At 59.2% G+C, this 23,453-nt stretch overlaps 2 protein-coding genes across 2 annotated transcripts; both read left to right on the forward strand.

Moving 5' to 3' along the window:
- Positions 1-614: 614 nt before the first annotated feature.
- NFKBIE (NFKB inhibitor epsilon) lies at positions 615-14,037 on the forward strand. The gene is made up of 6 exons (XM_059829431.1): positions 615-976; positions 11,519-11,621; positions 12,166-12,415; positions 12,587-12,675; positions 12,974-13,222; positions 13,540-14,037. The coding sequence occupies exons 1-6, from the start codon at positions 615-617 to the stop codon at positions 13,603-13,605; spliced, it is 1,119 nt and encodes a 372-aa protein (XP_059685414.1). The 3' UTR covers positions 13,606-14,037.
- SLC35B2 (solute carrier family 35 member B2) lies at positions 13,871-22,924 on the forward strand. The gene is made up of 6 exons (XM_059827662.1): positions 13,871-13,874; positions 14,088-14,169; positions 17,485-17,562; positions 18,854-19,047; positions 19,344-19,504; positions 20,794-22,924. Exons 1-6 carry the CDS (start codon positions 13,871-13,873, stop codon positions 21,730-21,732), a joined length of 1,458 nt encoding a protein of 485 aa, XP_059683645.1. The 3' UTR covers positions 21,733-22,924.
- The last annotated feature ends 529 nt before the right edge of the window (positions 22,925-23,453 follow it).

A 23,453-nucleotide genomic window follows, 5' to 3' on the forward strand; every position in this document is an offset into this window, starting at 1 on the left:
ATCTCTGCTACCAGTGACATCCACCATATCGTTTCCCACAGAGCCTGCGGCTTCACTCAGCACCTGCGCACGCAACAGCATCCTCACCCACACACCGCCCGGTTTGACAAGGTCCCTCTGCCACCCCTGGCAAAGCTGCCTGCTGTTTAAAGAACCCGAACAGGGCAGGGGAGGGGGCAGGCCCGGGACACACCGGCATGTACTGCCCGGCATGGGGAAGCGCAGCGTGGCCACCTCCCCTGCGCACCCCCGGCTGCCGGCCCTCGCCCACACGTGCCGTGCCCACGGGTGGGTCTCCTCCCTCCCAGCGCTCCTGCGCCGCCCCCGGACACAGCGGGCGGGGAGAGGCAGCCCCCCGCTTAGGGGGTGCGGGGGGTGCCGCGGCAGCACGGCGGGGCGGTGGCGGGGGGAATCCCGGGCAGGCGGGGCCGGGCGCGACTGAGTCAGTGCGGGCAGGGGCAGGAGGAGGAGCCGCGGCGGCTTAGCCTCCGCGCCGGCCGCCGCTCGCTGGCTTTCCGGCCATGAGCCCCCCGGCGCCGGGGTCGGGGTCGGGGTTGGGGCCGGGGCCGGGGCCGGGGCCGGGGCCGGGGCGGGCGGGCGGCGAGCGCTGAGCGATGTCGCGGGCGGCGGGCGGCGAGTGCCGCAAGGAGGCGGCGGGCTGGGAGGGCGAGGACGGGCAGTGCGACTCGGGCATCGAGTCGCTGCGCTCGCTGCCGGGCGGGAGGGAGACCCCCGCCGCCGCCGCCGAGATCCCCCCTGCCGCCTCCGAGACCCTCGCCGAGACCCTCGCCGAGACCGCCGCCGAGACCGCCGCCGCCGAGGAGCGGCTCGACTCCAGCTACGGCTCCGGCGCCCTCCCGGAGCCCCTGGCCGCGCTGCCGGCCGCCTGCCGCGCCGAGGAGCCGCCGCCGCAGCCCGAGGGGCTCGGCCGGCAGCAGCTGGAGGCGCTCACCTACGTTTCGGAGGACGGCGACACGTGAGTGACCGCGGCCCCTGCCCTCCCACCTTCCCCGGGGGCGGCTGGCGAGGGCCGGGCCCCCCCCCCCCCGGCCCCGGGCTTGGCCCCCCGCAGCCGGCCGGCGGCAGGGAGCCGGTGCCTAGAGATAAGCAGGGCTTTATCTGCAGTGGTCCCCAGCCCTCTCCTGAGGAGCACCCGTTCAGCTGGCCTCCAGCCTCCATCCTGAGGGCCTCCCGCCGTACGCAGTGCACAGATGCTTGGCAGCCTGGCATGGGTTTGGGTGGGTGACCAGTGGGGCATCCGAGCCAGGTCCAGCAGCGTGAGCAGGGAGAGGCAGCCCCGGCAACGTGGCACAGAATGGACCCGCTGTAGGAAGCCAACTTCCACTTGCTATGGGGCCACTAGCAACTAGAAGGTGGTGTGGGAGCAAATCAAGCCCCCCCGCTGGCTCTTCCCCAGAGAATGCAACGTTTCCTCCCTGATGGGGAAGGCTTGGCTGCATGAGATGGCACGTAAGCAAGACCCAAAGCAAGACTGGCTATGCAAGGCTGTGTTAGGGCCACAGATGCTGCTCAACCGAGCAACCCAAGAACTCTTTGTTCTCAGGTGGAAATTGCCGTGCTTTGCCAACACGGCTGCACACCACAGCTTTGAGCACATTTGTGACGCACGCCCTACTATGGGGTTGCCCTCCTGAGCGTCTGTGACGGAGACGAGTGTTTCTCTTAATGAGGGGGGGCTTCCCACATCCGTAATGCCCTCTAAAGGGCAGAGGCATCACGCTGGAGGTATTTGGTTTGGATTCTGGTAACTGCCTTCAGCTAATCATGGCTTTTTTCTGTCGTACATTCCCTCAACAGAAGGTTTTCATCATGAGCGCACACGCAGAGCATGAGCAAAGTGTGCTCGCAGCTGAGAAGGGCAAAGCTTTGCCCCAGACCCAGGCTGGAGTTTAATACTGAGTAATGGTGCAAGAGGAAGAGAAACTAAGAGGCACTGACACGAGCAAGCAAATGTCTTCGGTAGCGGGAGCAGCAAGGAGGCTCTGTCCTTGCCTGGCAGAGCACATCTGGTTCTGAGGCTGAAGATTAGCTGGGAGCCAGCCCGAGTGTTTACTTCCTGGTTAGGAAGGAGCCTGTGCATCTGCTAATTAATTCATTAATGCTCACTGTGGGATCAGGTCCAAGGATTGGCTGGAAGTCTAGCAGCAAGCAAGGTTAGACTAAACCCAGCCTCCCACGCTCCCCAGCTGGGCGCCTGGATAGTGCTTCCTAGTCCTGTCCTATCTGCAGGCTGGCTCTGGGGCTCCTCGGCATGGAGAAGCTTCACCACCTTTCCCAGCTGTAACGCTAGAGCCAAGGTGCCCGTGGAGAGAGCCAGGGGTCTTCTAAGCAGAGCTGTGGAAGTAACGCCTCAGAAAAGTCCTCCGGGCTAGTCTGTCGCGGTGTGCCCAGAGCTCCCTGCTTGCTTTTCCTTAGTGAGTCTGGTAGATGCAGCTGCTTGGAGATGCTTTTGCTGCTTGGGGCTGTCTTGGTAAGGTGGCCGAGCCCTTTGCTTGTCAGACTTGCTTGGCCAGAGCTTAATGCAAGCATCTCATTAACTAGGGAAACATTAATCGGTGGTGCCGTGGTTACTGTAGGCAGGAGAGCACTCCAAATGGTTGCAGTTGCTCTTCTGTTTTCTCTCTCTCACCGTGCAGTTCAGAACAGGAAATCTGTAAAGAGCGAGGGAGGGAGCAAAAAGTCTGCCGGTGCTGCAGCTCGTACAGCTCCGGGCTGGCTGTGTCCATGCAGGAGCTGGATTTCCTGGGATCCGCTCCCAGCTCTGGGAAAAAACCTGTTCTTGTGGTTAGAGCGGCGAGGCTGTGGATTTCTGCCTCTGCTATTCCTGTCTCTCCTCCTGACCTTGCCAGAGAGGTAGGTGGCATTTATATTTAGAAATGCTGAACATCCACCACTAAGTCGATGCTAATGGGGACTGCAAGCGCACAGTGACTCATTGAACTGCCACCGGTTTTGTATGGTTTTGTATGCAAAAACAAGTCAGGGCTGATAGTAATGCTGAAGTCTATGGAGCAATTGCTCATTCGTGACAGAAGGTCCCCAGAGAAAAGGGATCAGATGGCCACAGGCTGCATCCCTTTCATCCAGCCAGACAAACCCATTGACTTCTTTTCATTTTCGTTAGCGGCACATTTTCTTGTGTGCCTTGCTTGAATGTCTGCCACAAAACAGCTCCAGGCCAAGAATTAAAATCATGCTACCATTATATTTCAGAAGACTTGGGCAACAGCACTTTCCTGTAATTGTAATTCTGAAAATGCAAAAAGTTCAGAGGTTTTGGCCAAGTTTGGTTCCTGTTTCCCCAGATGCCCTGGCTGGTACCCAGTGGAGAGTAGCACCAGACTCACACAAGCTGGCCAAAGTCATGGCTGTCCATCTGGCAGAAGTCTTGGCTGTCCATAGCTCTTCCAGGCTCGCCCACCCATGCCACCTCGAGGTGTGCCTGCGAGGGGGCTGTGTTTGTCAGCCTGCCACTTGTAGGGGAAGTATATGAGATGGAGGCAGAGGCGAGGAGCATGTGCTTGAGCAGTTGGAGTGTCAACGGGATGATACCCGTTGGATACCTTCCTGCCCGCCTCCACGGGACAGCAGCGTTAACTCGGGCAGAGTGAAGCAATGGAGCTAAAACTGGCTCTTCCCATGCTCAAAATTAGAAGGGGTCCTGCTTCTAGAGGAAGGAAATTGGACAGCATGAGAGATGTGGTTGTGATGGCCGGTGAAATGTGTGGGTGCCGTCTTCCAAGAGTCATTTGCCCAAGCGTCAGCCCCCCCCACGCCTCCCCAGTGCCACTGGCAGTCCCTCTGCCTTGGGGAAGTCAGAGTTGCAGTAATCAGGCACTGGCACCATCAGTTCCCAAGAGAAAGCAGCAGAGCTGGCATGGCAGGAGAGGTCAAGGATAAGGAACAGGCTGACAGGCAGAAGATGGTGGGTGCACTTAGGGCAGTGATACGTATCCTGCTTATCCCGTGGCCAGATAGAGAACAAGCCCAGTGTGCTCAAGCTCAAGCAGTCTCCTCAAAGCATCCGTCTTTTCCTTGAGAACCAAGCGGTCTCCTCCGAGAATCCGTCTCTTCCATGTCAACCAGCTCCTTTTCTGCTGAACTGAGTCCCAATGGGACTGCTCTGCGTGGAAGTGATGAGAGGGGCTTTCCAGCTGCAGGCATGGCTAGCTCTGAGCAGGCTGCAGGCAGCTTCATCCCTGTGCCCCAGCCTCCAGACAAGCTCAACCTTTGTTAGGATTCACCAAGGAAACCCCCTCCTTCCGGCCTCGCCAGGCAGATGCATGAGTCCAGTGTCCTGGGAAAGGGGTAGGCGTGGGATCAGCTTCTTTGAGGTGGGATGGGGTGCGATGGGATCGCCTGTCGCGTTCCAGCGCAAGGGAAAACCTCCCTGTTTGCTTGGGCTTATGGCAGCCCCTGCCAACTCTGGAAAGGCAGAGTTGATTCATCCATGTGGGAAGTGAGGCTGACCTTCCTCTCTCTAGGACTATATATTCTGTCTTAAACTTAAAAACGTTTCCCTTTCTGCCCATGCTGGTCCTTGGGCCACGCACCAGTTTATGCCGTCGGTACCTGATGCCACAGTGATGGGCCCCTTGCGCAGCTGGGTAGAGCGCGTGCAGTCTTGCTCTGGGCCCTCTGGCCGTGCTGTGCTGCGAAAGGCTGGGGGCTGCGCCTCTGCAAGAGGGCGGCTGTCTTCTGCACGAGGCTCCGTATGCAAAGCATGTGGCTCCTCCATGGGGGTGAAGGTCGGGGGTCCCCAGCTTAATCACGGGAGAGAGATCTTGGCCTCCTTCAGATGGAAAATGGGACCGAGTGGTTTTGGTTGGGTGCGTGTTTCGGGGAGGGAGGGGAGCGGAGGAAGCCTGACTTCCTCCTTCCACCAGAGACAAGTGCTGCCCCGTCTGCTGATAAGAAATCACGTGCCAGTGACTTGTGGGCTGAGATGCCTTAACAAGGGCTCGGGGACAGTTAATCGAGTAAAATTGGGGCCCCACGGGAGCTGATGTTCTGAGTTCTCCTCCACGTGATGGTAGCAAAGGGGCCTTCCCGGCTGAGCCCTTGTCTGCGTGGGTAGGCATTGAGCACGAAGGCTCATCTAGCAGCAGCAAGAGCCGCTTCTAACCATTCACCGGCGTGTGCCAGTTGTAACCCTCCCATCTTGTGTAGCCCTGTGCTAGAGATCTTCCCTGTGCAGGGGAATAGAGGCTGTCCCCATTGAGGTTGCCTGCTCCAGTATGGCTGCTTGCTCGGTGCTTGCCCGGCTGAACAGGCGTGTTGCTGAACCGCGGATCCCAGCGTGTGTGCCTGGGAGCACGCTCAGCATGTGACAGCAAAGGGAAACCACTGTGAAAGAAGAAAAAAGAAGCAGGGGACTGTAGAGACACAGTTTTAGGAGAAGGATTGAAGGAGTCCAATGCAGAGAGCACACCTGGTTGCTAGTCGGGCTGGGAGTCCCCCTGCTCGGCTGGGCTGGGTTGTTGCTGACTGCCCAGCAGCGGGATGACCATAGTTAATGAGAAGCAAGGATGCTCTTGGTTTTTCCAGAGGGGCTTTGGAAAACTCCTTGCCAGACTGCCAGGGGAGTTCGAGCCCATCCCGGGTTGCTCCCTAGCACACTGCTGTTGTGGGGCGGAGAAGAAAATGAGTCCTAACGTGGCACTGGCTGGAGGGAGAAAGGAACCTGCTGTGTCCAGCTCCCTGTGCCTGGACTCTCAGCTCTTCCTCTGTGTGTGCTTAGGAGTTTGGTGAGCAGGGGAGGGCTTGGTGCCCCTCCAAGCGAGAGCAGGCAGCTCTGCACAGGCTCCTTTAGGAAGCCCCAGAAGTTGCTGGCTGCCACAGGGGTCACACACATACAGCCTTGGCGTAAGGTGCGTAAGTCCTGGCAGCCCTCTGAGATCGTGCAGGCAAGAAAAGATTTTTTTTCCCTGTTTGGATGACTTCAGCCTGGCCTGGAGGAAGTTTCTTCAGACTTTCCGCCTGCATAGGTTTGCCTTGGAGCTGGGGAGAGGCACAGGGAACTTCAGCACAGAGGAAGGGAAAGAATGGCTGGAAATTTCCATGTCCTGGGATGCTGAAGCCTGATGCACTCGGCAGGCAGGGCTTGACCACTGCTTGACCACTGCTGGGAAAGGGTTGAGCTCAGCTGAATTAACAATGAAAGTTTTGATTTTTGTTGGTTTGGGTTTTTTTTAAATACAATGTGGATAAAAGAGGAGTCAGACGTGACTGTGCATGCAGAGAGGCCATGGGTTTGAGCTGTGAGCGTGGTTACTGGGAGCCTCCCTGCATCACAGAGATGAGAAGCTCCTCTGACTGGGGCAGATGCAGGGCTGAAGGAGGGCCCTGAGACATCCTAGATCCACAGCTGGTGCCTCATTAAAAGAAAATCCTGAGGCAGCAAGGATATGTGCACGGAGCTGTAAATGATTGTTAGGTGTGTTGTACTGGCTGTGGCAAAGTCCAGGCACTGTTCTCTTGCAAGAGCCTGTTCTGACCTAAAGATATCTCTGTGTGTACGGACACTGTAGAACGTATTTTCCTCCTGATGAGCAAGAATGGGAATTTGCTCCATTTGAAATAGAGTTGCTACGGCCAATGGACCTTTCAGGATGTTTGCTGCTTTTATTGCAATCATTCATCTCGCTTCTTGGCCCACGTCTGTGAAACCAGCTCCATCCACCTGGGATGGGCCAACCCGAATTCTGGCGTGGCTCATCCCTGCAGTGATGGTAGTGCAGGACAGACCCCTCATTTTGCAGGGGGCAGTCTGCATGCATCTGACGTTTAGTGTTTCTGCAATCCAGGACCCACCACCTGCTCAGAAAGGGAGCAAAATGCTCAATCATGTGGGTGCAGAGTCTAGAGGATGTAAGGCCAGGGGTGCAGTATGCTGGTGAATGGGAGCACCTTCATCTCCCCACCTCCTTGTCCTCCTCCCCCACCTCAGTGAAAAACAAGGCGCCTGCAGCCCTCTCGCAACGCCTCCCCTGCCAGTCAGCCTCCAGCACCCCTCATCTGCCAGCACCTGGACCAGACCCTCTGCAGAGCACCACAGGAAAGGTGGAGGCTGTCTCCCCTGCTCGCCCATCGCTTCCCACCCCTCCCTTTGGGCTCAGGAGCAGCAGGCTGGGAAGCAGCTGCTGCCCAGGCTGGAGATCGGGGTGGGGGGAGTGTGTGTGGGGGGGGTAGGTGCTGAACCCAATGGCTGAAGGGGCTTTGCCAGGGAAGGGGAGAAGTAACCTGCAGAACCGGAGACCCAGGCACAGCTGGCACAGTTATACGGAGCCGGGGAGCATCACGTTGGTGTGTGGGGAGGAAGGGATCCAGGCTGGGCTGGCAGAGGACTGCAGGGCAGGACAGAGCTGTGCTTGCCGAGCCTGCTGGCAGAGGTTCATGCTGATGGCTGAGGAAGCGGTTAGCAGCGCAGGTTACGGGGCTGGAACAGGAGAGCAGGGTAAGCGTGGAATTCCCCTGCTGTTTTCCTCCTCCCTCATTCTTCTCTCTATTGCTGCTGGGGCCATTTCCTCCCCTGAACAAGTTTCTCTTGTGCGAATTGTTTGCATGATTTCCTGCTGCTTGGCTCAGCCAAAATAAGGAGCCAGGAGCAAACTGTTCCCGCTACAGACAGGGACCTTGTCTAGAGAGGGAGAAAAATTTGTCAAAGCAAATTCTACTGAATGCTGGATCTCTTGTCCTAGGTGCTTCTGGAGTGAGATGGTGAAGGGAGAGGGTGCTTTGAGGACAAGGTGTCTTGCTCCACAGATGGGGGGTTCTGCATGGTCAGCCCCTTTTCTAGAAGGTAGCCAGAGAACTGGTGGGACTTCATCAGTTCTGCTTGTGTGTCAGAGCTGGGTGTCACCCTTACCCTTACTCCTTGCCTCCAGTTGCAGGCATCCTTAGACTTGGACACTTTTCCTACCAGGTGCTTGAGGTCACTCAGAAGCCTGGGAAGTGGACAGCACTGTGGAAATGGGTATTCTTCTGCTCCTAAACTGGGACCACCTTGGGCACGGCAGTGCTGCATGTTCAGACCCAGGGACAACCCCAGGGACAGCCCTGACCCCTCTGCTCCTGGATTGTTATCTCTCTGGTGATAGGTAGATCACCTTGTGCCAGGGATGCCCTGTGCCCGTGGGACCTTTGTGATTCAGAGCGCTAACAAGTGCCCCTGTGCCAGAAGGAGCTGGTGAGCTAGTGGAGAAGCCAAGAACAAGCCCAGCAGTCTGTCCTACTAGGCTGGCCACGTTTTCCCCGCCCACAGCTGCTCCATCCCCTGCCCTTTCCAAAGCTCCCTGTGGCCCTTTCCAAAAGTCCCCACTGAGCACCCGCCTCCATGGCTACAGGCAGGAGTGCTGTAGGCAGGAGCATGGGGAGGGAGGGAGCAGGGAAGTGGGGGAAGGCAGAGGAGAGGCATGCAGGCAACTGAGGGAAGGAGAAGGGTGTGAGTGTGGTGGGGTGGAGGGCTTGTTCTGGCAAAGGCACGGGGCCATGGCTGGGTGAGGAGAGGTGTCTGGCACGAGTGGTATCTCTCCGTCACCATGCTCTGGCTCTGGGGCTCAGCTGTAAACGCTGCGTGCCAGCATGCAGCAGCCTGTCAGCAGCTGGACCGCACGGCTGCCATGGCAGAGAGAGAAGTGTGCTTGTAGCCTTGGCTGGAGGAAAGTGGAGATTGGCATGATGCCTGCACCTCAGGTCTCCTGGGCGTAGGAGGTTTCCCAGGTTAGCAGGAGACAATCCTGATTCCTGGTTGACATCACTGCGCATGGCACAGAGTGCCTCAGTGCACACATGCTCTTGATGGGCTCATCCCAGCCCAGTGGCCTCGCTGCGGTTCCTCCAAGTAGCTCACAGCCGTTTCAGGAAGTTGAAGGCTGGCAGTGAGGGAAGGGGGGAACGAATGCAGAAATGAAAGTGCAGGAGGAGGCTGCGCCCAGGTGAAGAAAGAAGAGGGAGGTGGGGAAAGCAATCCTTCAAAGCAGGCATGTCCCAGCTTCAAGGTGAAAGCCTGAGCTCTGGCCGGGTGGTGACGGTCACCCCCATCACCTCTGTGGCATAGATGCCCAAACTTGCTCAGCATCAGCTGAGCCCCAAGTGGTTCCACTGCCATGTTGAACTGCAAAGCCACCCAAGCCAGGAGGAGCAAGGTGCTGGTGGTGGCAGAGGGCTGCCCAGGGTTTCCACCTCCCCTGGGTGACTGCCCCGCTTGTCCCCACGTGACACTGCGGCGTGGTGTGGGTCGTGGCAGAGGGGCCAAGGGGATTCCTGGAGGCGTGGGGGCTGGCTGCGGGGGGGCATGACCCTGGGCGCTGCTCTCTCCCCCGGGAGCCCGGCGTGGCTCTGGAAAGCGAAAGCAGCAAAGGTTTAAAGGTCAAGCTGAATTGCCTTGGAAAGTCCCCTGTCTGAGCAGTCTTATCTCTGCCATACCTGAAAAAGGCAGATCCTGCGGCCTCCTCCTGCATGTGGCACCTGGGAGCGGGTTTGGAGAAGCAGGGGCTGTCCCTGCAAGCGGGCAAAGGACACCTTGGTGCAGGTGCCACCACGGGGACTGGGGGCCTGATGCAAAACCCAGCAGGGAATCTCCCTGCCTGGATCATACCCAGGCTGGGGCCAGCGAGAGCCCGCCGAGGGGAGGGGTATTCTTGCAGCTGGTCCCTCAGCTCTGCTCCTGGTTCCTGCCCCCAGCTAGCCTGGCCTGAGCCCCTTGGCTGTGCCCCTGCCCCAGGGTCCACTGAGGGCAGCTGGACCCTGCCTGGGGGCTGCTCGGCCCTGGCTCGCAGCCCCCTCCCCTGCCCCGGGGAGCACCGGTGCCGAGGGGGCACCGCATGGCGAGGGGGCACCGCATGGCGGTGCGGAGGCAGATGTGGGTGGCCTCTCCTTCCAGCGGGGAATTCCCTGCTGCTTCATGACCTGGGGCTTCCCCGGGGCTGCAGCCTCTCCTGTCAGCCTCTCCCCTGTCAGCAGGGTGAAGAGGAACCTGCCACCTTTTGCCACCAAAAATGGGGCTCAGCTGAGGGTGCCTGGGGTCCTGGGTGCTGGCTTGACCCTCAGGCAGCGCTTGGCAGGAGGTGGATAAAGGACATTTTGGGGACTGGCCTCTGGTCTCCTCAGCGCACCCATGTCCCCTCTGCAGCTGGTGAGAAGTCAGCCCCGGTCGCTGCTTCTTTGCTGCCACCCTTTAGGGCTAGGTCTCGCCTTCCCACCTGCGGAGGGACGCTGTCCATCCCTTACATTGCAGGTGGCATCCCAAAGCTGAGCTGTCCAGTGAGCGGGTTGTCTTTCCGGGTCTGGCACAGCTCTTGCCCTCCACGCCTGGTCCCTGCCCGCCTCTGCCAAGCAGCATGGGTGGCAGGAGCCTGCTTAGATAGAGCCCAGCCTTTGGTTCAGAGCTGATCCCTGCCGGAGATAAAAGCCACCCAGGGGCCCCACCACAGGCGTCAAGGAGGTGGCAGGAGTTTCAGCTCATGCCTGCCATGCTCTGCAGAGCGGGAGCTGCTGCCTGCTCCTTGCTGCTGCCCTGTTCCTCACTGCTGCCCGCTATGGCCGGGGCTGGCCCAGGGGGGGCTGCCCCACGGCAGGGGGCCAGTCCCTCTGCACAGGGGGGCCCAGGCGTGCAGCAGGTTGGTGGAGGCGACTGGAAATTCCCGCTCGGCTCTGCCTCCGTCGTGCTGTCACTTCTGTTCTGACTGCGACAGGGGCCGGCATCAGACACGGCTGGAAATAAAACCTCTCCTTGGGCTGGGGGCCACGGTCCTGAGGATGTGTGCTCCCCGCTGGCCACCGAGCTCCAGTGGCCGCACCTCTGGTGTCCCTCTGTGCCAGCGGGCTGCGTGCCAGCCCTGCTGTGGCAGTGCCGAGAGGGAAGGATGTGGGGGAGAGAAGAGGAAATTGGTGTGGGCCAGCAGATCGGCTGGCACAGGGACTGTGCCGCGCAGGTGAGCTTGGACCGGCGCCATGCTCCTGCCCGGCTTTGGCTGCCTGCCTTCACGGAGGGGAAAGCAGAAGTGTGGTGCGCAGCCGGCAGCAGGGAACTGGAATTCCCCAGGCAGCTGCCAGAGCCTAGACCTCCCTCTGCAGCCACCAAACCCAGCCCTCAGGCTCTGCGAAACACATCCCAGGCTCTTTGGACCTACCCCAGTTGGGGGCCTGGCTTTGATCAGGGCCGGATCCAAGCCCCACGCATGCTGTGAGGTCCAAGAAAGGACCCTGCAGTGTTTTGTGGGGACAGGAAGGTCCATTCCCTGCAGGGATTGGAGTGAAGGACTGGCCTGGGGAGCCTCAGGCCATGTTCCTGCCTTGCCCTGCTGCTGAGCTTCCCCAGGGAGAGGGCAGGATAGAGGAGCTCTGAGCTGGTGGGGAGGGAAGGGGACTGGGGGAGGTGGGGAGGTTATTCCTCCATGCAGCAGTGGAGGATCTCTGCTCCTGAGCATGGCACTCAGGACTCATTTTTCTTTTTTTTTTTTTTTTTCCTCCTCCATTCCCTTTATCCCCTCTGTAGTTTGGTTCACCTGGCCATTATCCACTGTGTCCCAGCTGTGGCACTCTGCTGCATCGCTCAACTGCCCAGGGAGGTGCTGGAGATCCAAAATGATCTCTTCCAGGTACGTGGATGTGATAGGCAGACAATGGGAGGAAGGCAGGTGCCACAGGCTACACCCTGGATAGATGCCCAATCCATCAGCCCTTTCCCCAGGACCCCCCACCCACTTCCTCCAGAGCATGTGAAGGTCTCATGTGAGCAGCCCCTTTTCAGGGAGGGGAAGAAGGGTGTGGAGATACCCTGAGAGAGAGGTGTGACAGTTCCCAGCTCTGAAGGGTGAAGGGGTCAAGGTTACAAGGCCCCAGGACATCGCAGACAGCCCCGGAGGGTGGAGCAGGCACGGCTTGAATGTGGCAGGGTAGATAACCAGGGAGAGTGAGATCTGTCCCCACGGGTGACCCTTGAGCTGGGGGGGGGGGGGGGGGGGGGGGGGGGGGGGGGCGCAGCAAGCCATTTGCACCCCCTGGTGTCAGCCACACTTAACCCCAGGGCAGGGATGGGCTCCTGCGTGGCAGCCTGCCCATGCCACCAGGCTGGCTCCTGTAGGCTACTATCCTGCAGGGCATCCCCCCCTTCCCTAATTTCTCTCCCCATGTCCTCTCTAGACCCCGCTCCACCTTGCCGTGTACCTGGAGCAGCCCAGCGTGATCCAGGCGCTCATCCACAAGGGAGTGAACCCCGGGCTGCAGGACCGCAATGGCAACACCCCGCTGCACCTGGCCTGCGAGCAGCAGCGCCTGTGGTGCGCCCAGCAGCTGCTGCAGGGCACAGCCCCACCGGAGGGCACAGCCCCACCGGAGGGCACGGCCCAGCCCCCCGGGCACCACCAGGACCTGCAGCTCCAGAACTGGCAAGGTGAGACCTGGGGGCAGCCCAGTGCGGAGCCGGTGACCGGGTTGGGGCAGAGATCATGTGTTATGTATGCACGGATCTGGGAGCGCAGCAGGGCAGGCGTGGGGCCAGGGTTGGCGTGCCTTGCGGTGGTCTGGGCTGACTGTGACTCTCTCTCCTGCCTCCCCATCCCAGGCTTGGCTTGTCTGCACATCAGCACCTTGAAGGGGAACATCCCGATGATGTCTCTGCTGCTGGAGAGCGGCGCCAACATCAATGTTCGGGTAAGGCTGGGGCATGGTGAGATGTTGGGGTGAGGTTGGGCACGGTGTGCAGCTCCCTTGGGCACTCCCTCCAGCCTTGGGCAGGCACTGCCGGGCGATGGCAGGACTGCCGTGTGGCTTGGAGGCACTGAATTTTGAGGGAGAAGAGAGGAAAGGTCCTTGTGGGGCTGTTTGGTGCTATGACTGCAGTCGGGGTGGGGACTGCCCCCTTTGCACCCTGTCAAGGGGGTGTGAGTGGGTGCTGCAGGGCCAATCTCAGGGGACCCTGTACCCATGCCTTGTGGTCTGTGGATTGCAGGAGGGCACAAGCGGGAAGACCCCATTGCACCTGGCCGTGGAGTGCCACAACCGCAGGGCAGTCCAGTTCCTGCTGCACAACGGGGCGTACGTGGATGCCCAGATGTACAATGGGTGCACCCCGCTCCACCTGGCCGTGGGCCGCAAGGATGCTGCCATTGCCGCCATCCTCTCACACTCCGGGGCTGACACCCTGCTGAGGAACATGGAGAATGAGACGGCCCAGGACCTGGCTGACGGCAACGATGACGTGAGTTTGCGACGGGGTGGCCTATGGCTCTGCAAGCATGTTGGGGGGTGCGGGAGTCGGACAATTTGTGGGGAGCTCCTAGGAGGAGTTTCTTGCTGTGCCCATCCTCCCCTATAGAGTGCAGGCGTTGGCTCTGGGGGTGCATGGGGTGACTGCCTGTTGTCTTGAGCCCTAGGGAAAGCCCAGCCAGGGTTTCTTGGCAATTCCCCGGGGAGGTGGGAGGCTGTAGGGCTGGGGGGGCAGTTCTGGGCCCCTCCCCAGCCCCAGTGGAGACATGACCGTGGATCCTTACACCTCTGCACCCTCGCCCTTTGCAGCTCCTCGCCTTGCTGCCCTTCGATGACCTGAAGATCTCGGGGAAGCCTGTTGTGTGCTCTGAATGAGCAGCTGGACTCCTTTGGCCTGTCAGGCTGCCTCCTCGCTCTGCGCTGTTGCCCTGCTGCCCGCTGGGACCTTGTCTGCCTGCAGTTCAGTGGGAGCAGAGCCACTTTGGGAGACGTTACCCCCCTCTTCATCCATTTGGAAAAGTTTTGTTGGCCTTAGGCTGCCATCTCGGAGGGAAGAAGGTGGCACTATGAGCACTACACAGGGGAGGCTTCTCTTTTAGTATTTGTGCCCTGCAGCAGGACTGAATTTCCCCTCCCTGCCATGGGTCTGACTTGTGGGGTTCTCCAGCTTACACAGGGAAGGAGCAGGAGAGGACTCGTTTTCACACTGTATGGTGGACAGAGCATCCTATGGCACCCCCAGACACCATCAGAATAAGTGTGGGGTGAGAGGAGTTGACACTCACTCTAATAAATGTTTGTTCTGGCTGTGGGCGCCTAAGCTCTCATGTGATCTAATGCACCCTGCTCCCCCGCAGCATCCCCGGGCATCCAGGCATGTGAGGGCTGCAGGGCCTTCCCCAGCCCACCTGCTCCCTTGGGTCCTTCGCACGGCAGAAGGTGAGTGGGAGCACAGGGGCTTCCCCACTTGCAGAGCCTTTCCAGTGCTCAAGGCCACGGCTGAGGGATCCCACCCTGGCGCTCCATTCCTGTGTCAACCTGCCAAGTGTCTGGCATCAGGGCTGAAGAAAGAGCATAGGAGGTCCCGGAAGACCAGGTTATGGATCCCTGCTTCTGCTGTCATGCCTGACGTCTTGCTGCCTTATTGTGCTGTGGTTTTCTCTTTCACAAAGAGGATAGAAAGATTGTGGCCCATCTCCTGGCTTGCAAGGGCTTTAAAAATCTTAGGGCATGGATCTTCCCTGCATTTTAGATTCCCCCAGGCTGAAAGCAGAGGGGATGGCAGGGTTACCTCCACATCCCTTCTGTTGTTCAGCTCATCACCCTTCCTTGCCCCTTCTCCAAGCCGGAAGAGCACGTGCAACGCATTAGGGAACCAGCAACAGAAGGTGCTGTGGGAGTGGAGACACAGAGCGTGCCTGACGCCCCCCCCCAGCCAGGGAAATTCCCCACTTGCTGCCTGGGAGCAGCTGCTATTGTTTGGGGCAAATCCCTGATGGCGCAATCGCCCGAGATGCTGAGATGCTCTGGAGTGAGCCGTTGTCTTCCTCCTCACTTCTTGGAAGGACAGACAGCAAAGGAATGCCGCCAGGAAAGCAGCCTGGGCTGCCCCCAGGCCTCTCTGGAGCTTGCCTGGTCTCTCCAGCAGCCCTGGGCTGACTTGCTGCGTTTCTTTTGAATCTTTGCCTCTCACCTTCTGGCAGGTCCTAAATCCTGCTGCAAACAAGCCATGTCCTGCTCACAGGCCTCGACCAGCACCTGCCAGGAGCAGGTGCCCATGGGGCTGCTCCAGTGCCACCTTCACAGGGGACGTGGGATGCTCCCAGGTGGCCCAGAGTGGGAGTGACGGGGCACTGCAGGGCAGAGCAGCATGGTGGGGCCGGGGCTGCAGCTGGGTGGGAAGGGGAGGAAAAAAGGCAGAAGCAAGTGATCTGCACTATTTTTTATTGTTTTTAAATAAAATACTTTTTTTTTTTTAAAAGATGTCTTGTAAAATATTACTGGGTGGCCACCTGGTGACTGCAGCCGGCCCTGCAGCCTTGCCTGGGGCCGGGATGGGGGTGCGGGGCCGGGGGAGCCGGGGAGAGGTGTGGAAAAGGCCTCATCCTGCCCCACAGCCCCCGAGCAGCGCCCGCCGGGGGAAGGCTGGGAGCTCCACGGCAGCTGCCCTGACCCCCGGGGCAGGGACGGGGGGAGGCCACGAATGAGTTTTGAGGGCTTCTGCACCGCAAGCGGGTTTTTCCCCTGCGTCAGGCTTGGCTGGAGCTGAGCAGCAAGCGCGGGTTCAGCGCGTCCGGGGCCAAGGCGGTGGGGGCGGCGTGGGCCGGGCCCGGCTCTCGGGCCCGGAGACCGCTTCGGGTGCTCGGCCTGGAACCGGCGCCTCCGCGGGCCCGTGACTTCCCCTCCCTGACTCACTATTTTCCGCTCCGGCGCGCGGGGGAAGCGATACTGGCCCTTTCCCGGGGCAGGGGACCGCGGGAGGCCGAGGGCCCCCCACCCGCGCCGGCCCGCTCGCCCCCTCCGGCCGCCGAGCCAGGCGTGGGCCCGCCGGGGCCTCAGCGCAGCCGGGGCCTGGCGCGGGCACCGCGGCCGCCCCCCCGCCGCAGCCCCTCCGGAGCGGCAGGGGGCGCTGTGGGGCGGCGCCGCGCGCCCGCCGGGAGGGGGTTCCGCCGCCGCCGCCGCCGCCGGGAGGGGAGCCGAGGGGAGCCGGCCGCGGCCGGGCCGCAGGTGGGTAGTGGGGCCGCGGTGGGCGCGGAGGGCGGGTCGGGCTGCAGGCGGCAGCCGCCGCGCTCGGCAGGGGTGGGCGAGGGCCGCCGCCGCGCTGCCGGCCCGCTCTCTGCGGACGTGGCCGCCGGGCGGCGGGGCGTCCGCGGGGCCGCGCTTGCCCCGCAGCCGGCCGGGCGCCGCCTCTCCCCGTGCCAGGGCCCGCGGAGCCGGTCCCCGGGCAGAGGCCGCTGGCGCCCGGAGCCTCGGGGCAGAAAAGCCCTCGAGCGGGAGGCGGGCTCCCCGCACGCCTGTCCCCCGCCCGGGGACCCCCGGGGCCCGCCAGGCCCTGCCCGCGGCGGGGGGCGCGGAGGGTGCCCCTGCGGCCGGCGACGCGGCGGGGGGAGGTCCGGGAGCCCGGCTGCCCCTGGTAGCAGCCCCTGGGCAGAGGCGGCTGTTGGCCCTGGGGGGACAATCGCAGGTTGTCCCTGCGACCCGACTTTGAGCCGGCTGCGGGCCAGGGGCAGGGAGGGGACGTGAGATCCCGAGCTGTTAGTGGGGGGCCATGGATTTCTAAGCCCCAGGCTTGCGTTTGACCTCAGCCCTTCGAGGTGCTGGAGATGCGCTCGAGAGCAGGAGGGCTGCAGGCAGGAATTTTTTTTTCAGGCCTCTGGCTTGGGACCCAAATTTTGCATCAGTGGCAGAGGGCTGTGGCTGAGCCTGGCTCTGGAGCGGTGCGCTTGAGAGCTGCCCCTCCTGGGCCGAGGGGAACAGTAGCCAAGTCTGTCGTCTCAGCTCCCTGGCTGTTCTGCAGGCCCCAGACTAAGGCTCCTTTCATGCCTCGGCATGCCGCCAGCTTGCCTTGCGCAGCCCCCTTTCTACCTGCAACACTGGCGTCCCTGTTCCTTCGCAGCCTCGGCAGGGAGGGCAGGGCCTGCTGCACTGAGTCAGCTCTCAGGGCCTGGGAATTGCTAGCGCAGGCATAGAGAGAGCCATTGTCCTTCCATAGCCTCCTCTTCATGATCACTGTGGGAGAGCAGAGCTGGTTCTCCTCCCGTGGCGGCACTAAGGGGACCAGCGGGGCTAACAGCAGGCGCAGTCACGCTGAACGGAGCTGGCTGGCTTTCGGTCTCTGTCAAGTCGAAGGGAGACGTGGCTGGTGAGTGTGGCAACCGATCCTGCCGTTTATATGGGACTTCTGCAAAAGCGAACGGCATTTCTGCACCCTCTTCCTAGCAATAGGGCTGCTGGGATCAACCAGGGTTACTTAATACAGGCTGCGTGTGGGTAAGTTCAGCCCCAGGTGCCTGCACCGAGCCCTGTTCTTGCATCCTGCAGCACCCTTACAGCTTGCAGTGATGCCCCTGCAGCAGGAGAGATGACAGGGGTGTCAAACTACCTTTTCTAGGAGAGCGGAGGGGGGGGGAATAGGAAGCAGGCACAGAATCCCACCCCCAGCTGTTTGCACTTCTTCCTGGGCTGGGAATTTCTGTGTCCTTTAAGTCACAGAAGGGAGATTTCAGGGTGAAACACAGCCTCGACTTAGGTCAGGTTGTTGGACTCTGGGTTCCTGGCCACAGCAGCTGAGGATAAGAAAAGCCCCCAAGGCCTTTCCCAAGGGGACAAGAGGTTGGTGGGGAGGGCTTGTTGTCCATGAAATGGCAGGGGAGTTTCCTGCCTTTAAAGCTGTAAGTTTGTAAGACTCTGAGTTTCATGTGAGGGCTACTAGAGGTCACAACTATATTATGTTGGGGCCAGGTACACCTCACAGGGCCTAAATTCCTATGACTCAGTTGTTTTTAGGGGAGAGGGGATTAACATCTGTGGCCCTTTCTGTCACAGGAGTCCAGAGCTCATTCTGGTGTGTGTTTATATAGCCAGCCCCGCAGCACCCTCACCTAGTCCCCAAGGCAATCAGGAGGCTTTTTCTACTGGAGGGACTGAGGCAGGGATGGAGCACGGACCAAGGAAACCTCCTACCCTGATGTAGGAAGCCACAGCTTGCTGTGTGAGGGGAGGATGCACGTGGCCTTGGGTGTAGGAACTCCTTGCCAGCTTGCTCATTCTGCTGTGTACCTGGTGCTTTGCAGGGTTCCTTGCATGGCCCCTGAATATCGCAGGTTTGCCTCTGTGAGGGAGGGGACAGTGGAGGGAAGAACACCTTCAGGGGGTATTAAAGCTGTTCTGAAGCTGCCTAGGTCACCACCTTAGGGCTATAGCTGAAGAACAGCTATACCTTATCAGATAGTCCTGGTAAAACAACCAGCCAGCTCATGGGAAAGTTCCTTCCTAGCCTTGCTCTCTGGCTGCGTCTTGCCAAACGGGTGAGCCCTGGTAATTTCCTCTGAGCTGTGGGGAATGCCTTGGCATGCTCCATTCCTGAGGAGGTGGGGGAGGCTGGCAGCCTGAGCCCTCCCCAGCTCTCCTCCGCTCACCTGGTGCAGCCAGAGCGGGAAGCTGTGAATCATTTGCTCTCAGAGGAAGGCTGCTCTGGCCACAGGCTTGAAACATGAGCTGCTAGGTAGGAGTTGCTTTTTCCATTCAATGACCTTTTCTTTCTCCATCCAGGAGCTGTGAAAGTTTAACTTAAAAAGGTGAGGTGCAAGGTGCTCCTTGAGTTTGGAGTGAGGGCGTTGTCAAAACCAGATGATTACAACAGTGTTCAAATGTTCTCTCCGATCCTGGAAATCCAAGTTTCTAAGTCCACGTGTTCCTAAGCCAGAGCAAACACCCTTAACAGAAGCAAACATAAATGTTCTTGAACTCCAGAGGGCTTTTCCTACGCCACATGCTGCCATCATCGCTGTTGTGAGGTCTGGGTGCTCCCTGCCAGTGGGGAGCAGGCTGGGTGGCACAGGCACGTGGAGCAGAGCGGGACGTGTGCCGGTTGCCCACCGCCTGCCTCTTCATCTCTCTGCAGATTTTGCCTTCCCCTTGTGCTGGCTTCCCTCCCTACCATGGCTACTGGTGAAGAGATCCCCCCTGCCCTGCAGGACTCATGGGGGGACTTCTGGCTCTTCCGTTTCTTTGTTAATGCTGCTGGCTACGCGAGTATTGTGGTGCCGGGATTTCTCCTCATCCAGTACTTCAAGAGAAGGAATTACCTGGAGACAGGTAAGGGCAGGAGCTTCCCTTCCACATCCTGCCTCCCTGTGAGCTCTCCGCACCCATTCAGCGCTGACAGGTCGTTTCCCTGATCTGCTTTATCAGACCAGGAGTGAGCTGCTTGCAGAGCTGCATCCCAGAGCTGTCTAGGTGCTACCCTGAAACAAATTTGTCTGAGGCCCCCGTGCCAGCAGGTGCAGAGGCTAGTAAGGAGGAGGGAGGCAGGCTTCACCTCTCAAGCTGGTGCAGCCTGCAGTGCCCAGGCTGTGGTTAATTCTGTCTCTATGTTCTCTTACCCCCTTCAGGCCGAGGCATTTGCTTCCCTGTCATCAAATCATGTGTGTTCGGCTCTGAGGTGAAGTCTGTACACCAAGAGGATGGCTCCCTGCCACCCCGAGCAGAGCCCACAGAGTCTTCTACAGCCCGACAAGTCTTCAAGCTGCTCTTCTGTGCTGCTGGTCTACAGGTAGGGGCCCTGTGCATGTGTATGTGTGGCCATCCCACTCTAGGAGGAGGAGGTGGTGGGCAGCAGGTTTGTGGCCGTCAGTTCCTTGAAGACCAAGGATGCAGTGTTGCCCTTAATCGGGGCAGGGTTGGAGGCTGGGACACAGCCTCTCAACCAGCATAGTCCACCAGAGCTGCTGTGTCAACTCTGAGGGCTGCGGAGGTCCGTTTAGCTGGTGTCATCTGGGTTGGGACTTCCTGTCCATCTGATAGCAGTCTTCTACAGCCATGGATAGGGAAAATTCTGTGATTCAGCAGATTGTTAGGGCTGCTCTTGTTCTGGCCCTCATGTCAGAACAGCCGATAGTTGGAGGCCTCCTATGCCCCATGCTCTCCTCTGGGTCACCTTCTGGGACACTGATGTGTCCTGCCTTGATGGATTGGATTCAAATACTGGAGAGAAATACTGAATTCATCTACAGATAAACAGGAATTTTTAATCTTGGTCTCCCTAAGTCTCAGCTACAGCCTGAGTGTCAATAGGAAGGGCAGCTTTTTGGGTCTGTGCGGACTAAAAATAGAAGTGTGGGCATTGTGATAGAAAAACCCACGCAGCCAGCAGAAGACACCCACTCTCTGGCCTACTATCCCAGCCCATTCAGACTTGCTGCTGGTCACCAACAAGTCCTTCCATCTTTCTGTGCCTCAGTTTCTTGGGAGGGGATGTGTGGTGAGAGGAAGTCTGTGTGGGGCTTGGTACTGTTGCACCAGAAGTAAGGGAGGTGACAGCCAGAACAGTGATTGTCCCTGGAGGACAATTTTGTCTGCCGGGTTTGAAACTAGAATTGATTTGGATGGAAGAACCAGGCCTAGGGAGTTGGAAGTGAAAACCAATGCAGAGGCCACTGGGAAAACTGCCAGGACCTGCCGCAGGGAGCTGGCACCAAAACCGCAGCTGTGCATCGGTAATGTTCCCTGATCCTGTCCGTCTGGTTCAACAGGCAGCTTAAAGCATAACCGCTCGTCATACGCCAGGATGTTTGTTTTGCAGGCTTCTCTCCCGTTGAAGAGGCTGTAAACTTGAGCAGGTTTTGTTTGGGACAGGATGTTCCTGGTTGTAACCACACAGGACAGTGGGTTCCCTCAGACAGGTGGAGTCGGGGGGTGGCCGCATCTCCGAGTGTCTCAGGGAAGCATTGCCATGCACAGGATGAGGCAACACTGGGGCAAGGATCCTCTGGGGTCTGTTCTTCTGGGGTTGCTTGCAGCTGCCGTTGCAGGTCCTGACTCTGTGCTCCTCCTGCTTTGCAGGCCTCCTACCTCACATGGGGTGTCCTCCAGGAGCGTGTGATGACAAGAACATATGGTGCCACTGAAATGGACCCTGGTGAGAAGTTCAAGGACTCCCAGTTCCTAGTGTTCATGAACCGCATCCTGGCCTTCACAGTGGCTGGTCTGTACTGCGCCCTGACCAAGCAGCCACGCCATGGGGCTCCTATGTACAAATACTCCTTTGCCTCCCTCTCCAACATCCTCAGCAGCTGGTGCCAGTATGAGGCACTCAAATACATCAGCTTCCCCACCCAAGTGCTGGCCAAGGCCTCCAAAGTGATCCCAGTGATGATGATGGGCAAACTGGTGTCGCGCAAGAGTTACGAGTACTGGGAGTACCTGACTGCTGCCCTCATCTCCGTGGGGGTCAGCATGTTCCTGCTCTCCAGTGCTCCCAACCGGCACGTGTCCACCGTCACCACTTTCTCAGGCATAGTCCTCCTGGCTGGCTACATAATCTTCGACAGCTTCACCTCCAACTGGCAGGATGCCCTCTTCACCTACAAGATGTCTCCCGTACAGATGATGTTTGGCGTCAATGTCTTTTCCTGCCTTTTCACGGTGGGCTCACTCTTGGAGCAGGGTGCCTTGCTGGAGTCGTTACGCTTCATGGCCCGCCACTCAGAGTTCACGGCACATGCTGTGCTGCTCTCAGTGTGCTCCGCCTGCGGCCAGCTCTTCATCTTCTACACCATCAACCAGTTTGGGGCAGCTGTCTTCACCATCATCATGACACTCCGCCAGGCCTTTGCCATCCTCCTCTCCTGCCTCATCTATGGGCACACTGTCACTGTCGTGGGCGGGCTAGGCATAGCCGTTGTCTTCATGGCCCTCTTCCTCCGCGTCTACGCCCGCAGCCGCATGAAGAAGCGCAGTAAGAAGCTCCCGCCAGGCGAGACCCCTGTACAAAAAGTCTAAGGAGCTGGGGCCATGGCATTTAAGCCGTGCGTGCTGTCCTGCCTCTGCTCAGGGGCACTTGCTTGATTTCTCAGAAGCCGCTGAGGAGCAGGGTGGGGTATCGATAGGCTGGACCAGTGACTCACTTTCCACCTGCTTTTCCTGGGGAAGGGGCTGGAACAAGCCCACGGAATGCTCTGGGGGCTGTCACAGCTCCAAACCTTTCTGTTTGCCTTAATGGGTCAAAGACTTGCAGTCAAGGCATGGGCCTGGGGGCTCACATCCTGGGGAACCATTGTCAGGCTGCTGGTACTCCTGCCCCACCTCTGTCTTGTGGCTTCTCTCCAAAGTCACTGATGAACAAGGGAGCTCTTTTCCCTGGCACCATCTTGCCTCTGGCTAATGCTCCTCAATTTCTGTCACTACTACAGAGCCCAGCAGGAGGAAAGGCCAAGCAAAACACTAGGTTTCTTTTTGAAACACCTCCATGTGAGGCAAGTCCCAAGCTGAGCCTGTCCCAAGGGGGAGAGCCCTCAGCCGCTCTCTCAGGAGGTGCTCCATGTAGGACAGGCACAGCTAAGGGAAAGACACCCAGCCTGTCCTACCCCTAGCCTGGGATCTGCTCTGGGAGAGCACTGCAGTGAAAGCTGGTACCTTCCAGTTTGGTTTTATCAGTTCCTTGCCCCTGCTCCAAGACATTTTCCTTTGCTCCCCTTGACCCAGGCTGATTTTTATGCAGAGACTGATACTGGCCAGTACGGTTCCCAAGGCTTGCTGAGTTCTAGGTTGCTTTTTGGTTACACCCAGTGCTGTCACAGGCCAAAGGCTGTGCTGCCCAGAAGCCCCAGCATCACCTTGGGGTGTCTCAGTGCCACAGTTGCTGGGCTTTGTAGTTGCCATTCAGAGAAGCACAAATAGCCCCTCTTCTTCCTGCCAACTGGAGGCATCAGCCCCAGCTTTTCTGGGGCCTGGCCAGAGCCCCACTGTTCCTGGAGGGCTGAGAGATGGGGGGCAGAGCCCACTTCGGGTGCCTTGTTCCTGCTCCACAGGCAGCAGGGGATGGAGCGAGTGGGCATCTGCTCCACAGGCAGCAGGGGACAGAGCAGTGGAAGTTGCTCTTCCCCAGAAGCCTGGGTTTTACTGGCTAACCCTTTTCTCCTCAACACAACCTGACTGACAAGCCAGCAGGTTTTGGTACTTTTGAAAGGCAACTTTTTTCTCTTTTTATTTTATTAAATTAAAAATATGCTGCATATAGTGCCCTGGGGGTAAATGTTCATTTTTCCTGCCCCCTCCTCCCATGTACCTGCAAGGAGGGGAGAGACTTCCCAACCCTTCCTCCATCTCTAGTCTCTCTGGGATAGCAAAGCTGTCTTTCCTTTCCAAACACAGGTGCTTCTGCCTTCACCCAGGCAGGTATCAGCCAGGCTTGGACCCTGACAGCAGCTGAGAACAAGATAGAGAGAGTGCAGAGGTCTGCTGAGGACCTGCCAGCCAGGGTCACCAGTGCTGTAGCAGGGCCCTGGAGGAGCCCAGGAGGTGCATCTACACCAACACCAGCTCCACAGGCCCCACACCAGAGCCAGGAGAGGCATGGGGTGTGGATGGTATGTCCAATGGTACATATGGGAGGCCTGGTGAAAAACATTGTCTGTAGGCCCAGGCAGTCTGGTCATGGTGAGGTTTGGGGTCAGAGGTGACCTCAGATTAACACAGCTAGAGAAAGGGGAGACTCAGGAGAG

This window comes from Gavia stellata, chromosome 2 (genome assembly GCF_030936135.1).
Source record: "Gavia stellata isolate bGavSte3 chromosome 2, bGavSte3.hap2, whole genome shotgun sequence".
Lineage (NCBI taxonomy): Eukaryota > Metazoa > Chordata > Aves > Gaviiformes > Gaviidae > Gavia > Gavia stellata.

Coding starts and splice junctions, on each gene's coding strand:
- NFKBIE (XM_059829431.1), top strand. CDS start 615: ATGTCGCGGGCGGCGGGCGGCGAGTGCCGCAAGGAGGCGGCGGGCTGG. Junction 12,676..12,973: donor GCGCCAACATCAATGTTCGG/GTAAGGCTGGGG, acceptor TGTGGATTGCAG/GAGGGCACAAGCGGGAAGAC. Junction 13,223..13,539: donor TGGCTGACGGCAACGATGAC/GTGAGTTTGCGA, acceptor CGCCCTTTGCAG/CTCCTCGCCTTGCTGCCCTT.
- SLC35B2 (XM_059827662.1), top strand. Junction 14,170..17,484: donor GGTCCTTCGCACGGCAGAAG/GTGAGTGGGAGC, acceptor GACTTAGGTCAG/GTTGTTGGACTCTGGGTTCC. Junction 19,048..19,343: donor AAGGAATTACCTGGAGACAG/GTAAGGGCAGGA, acceptor TACCCCCTTCAG/GCCGAGGCATTTGCTTCCCT.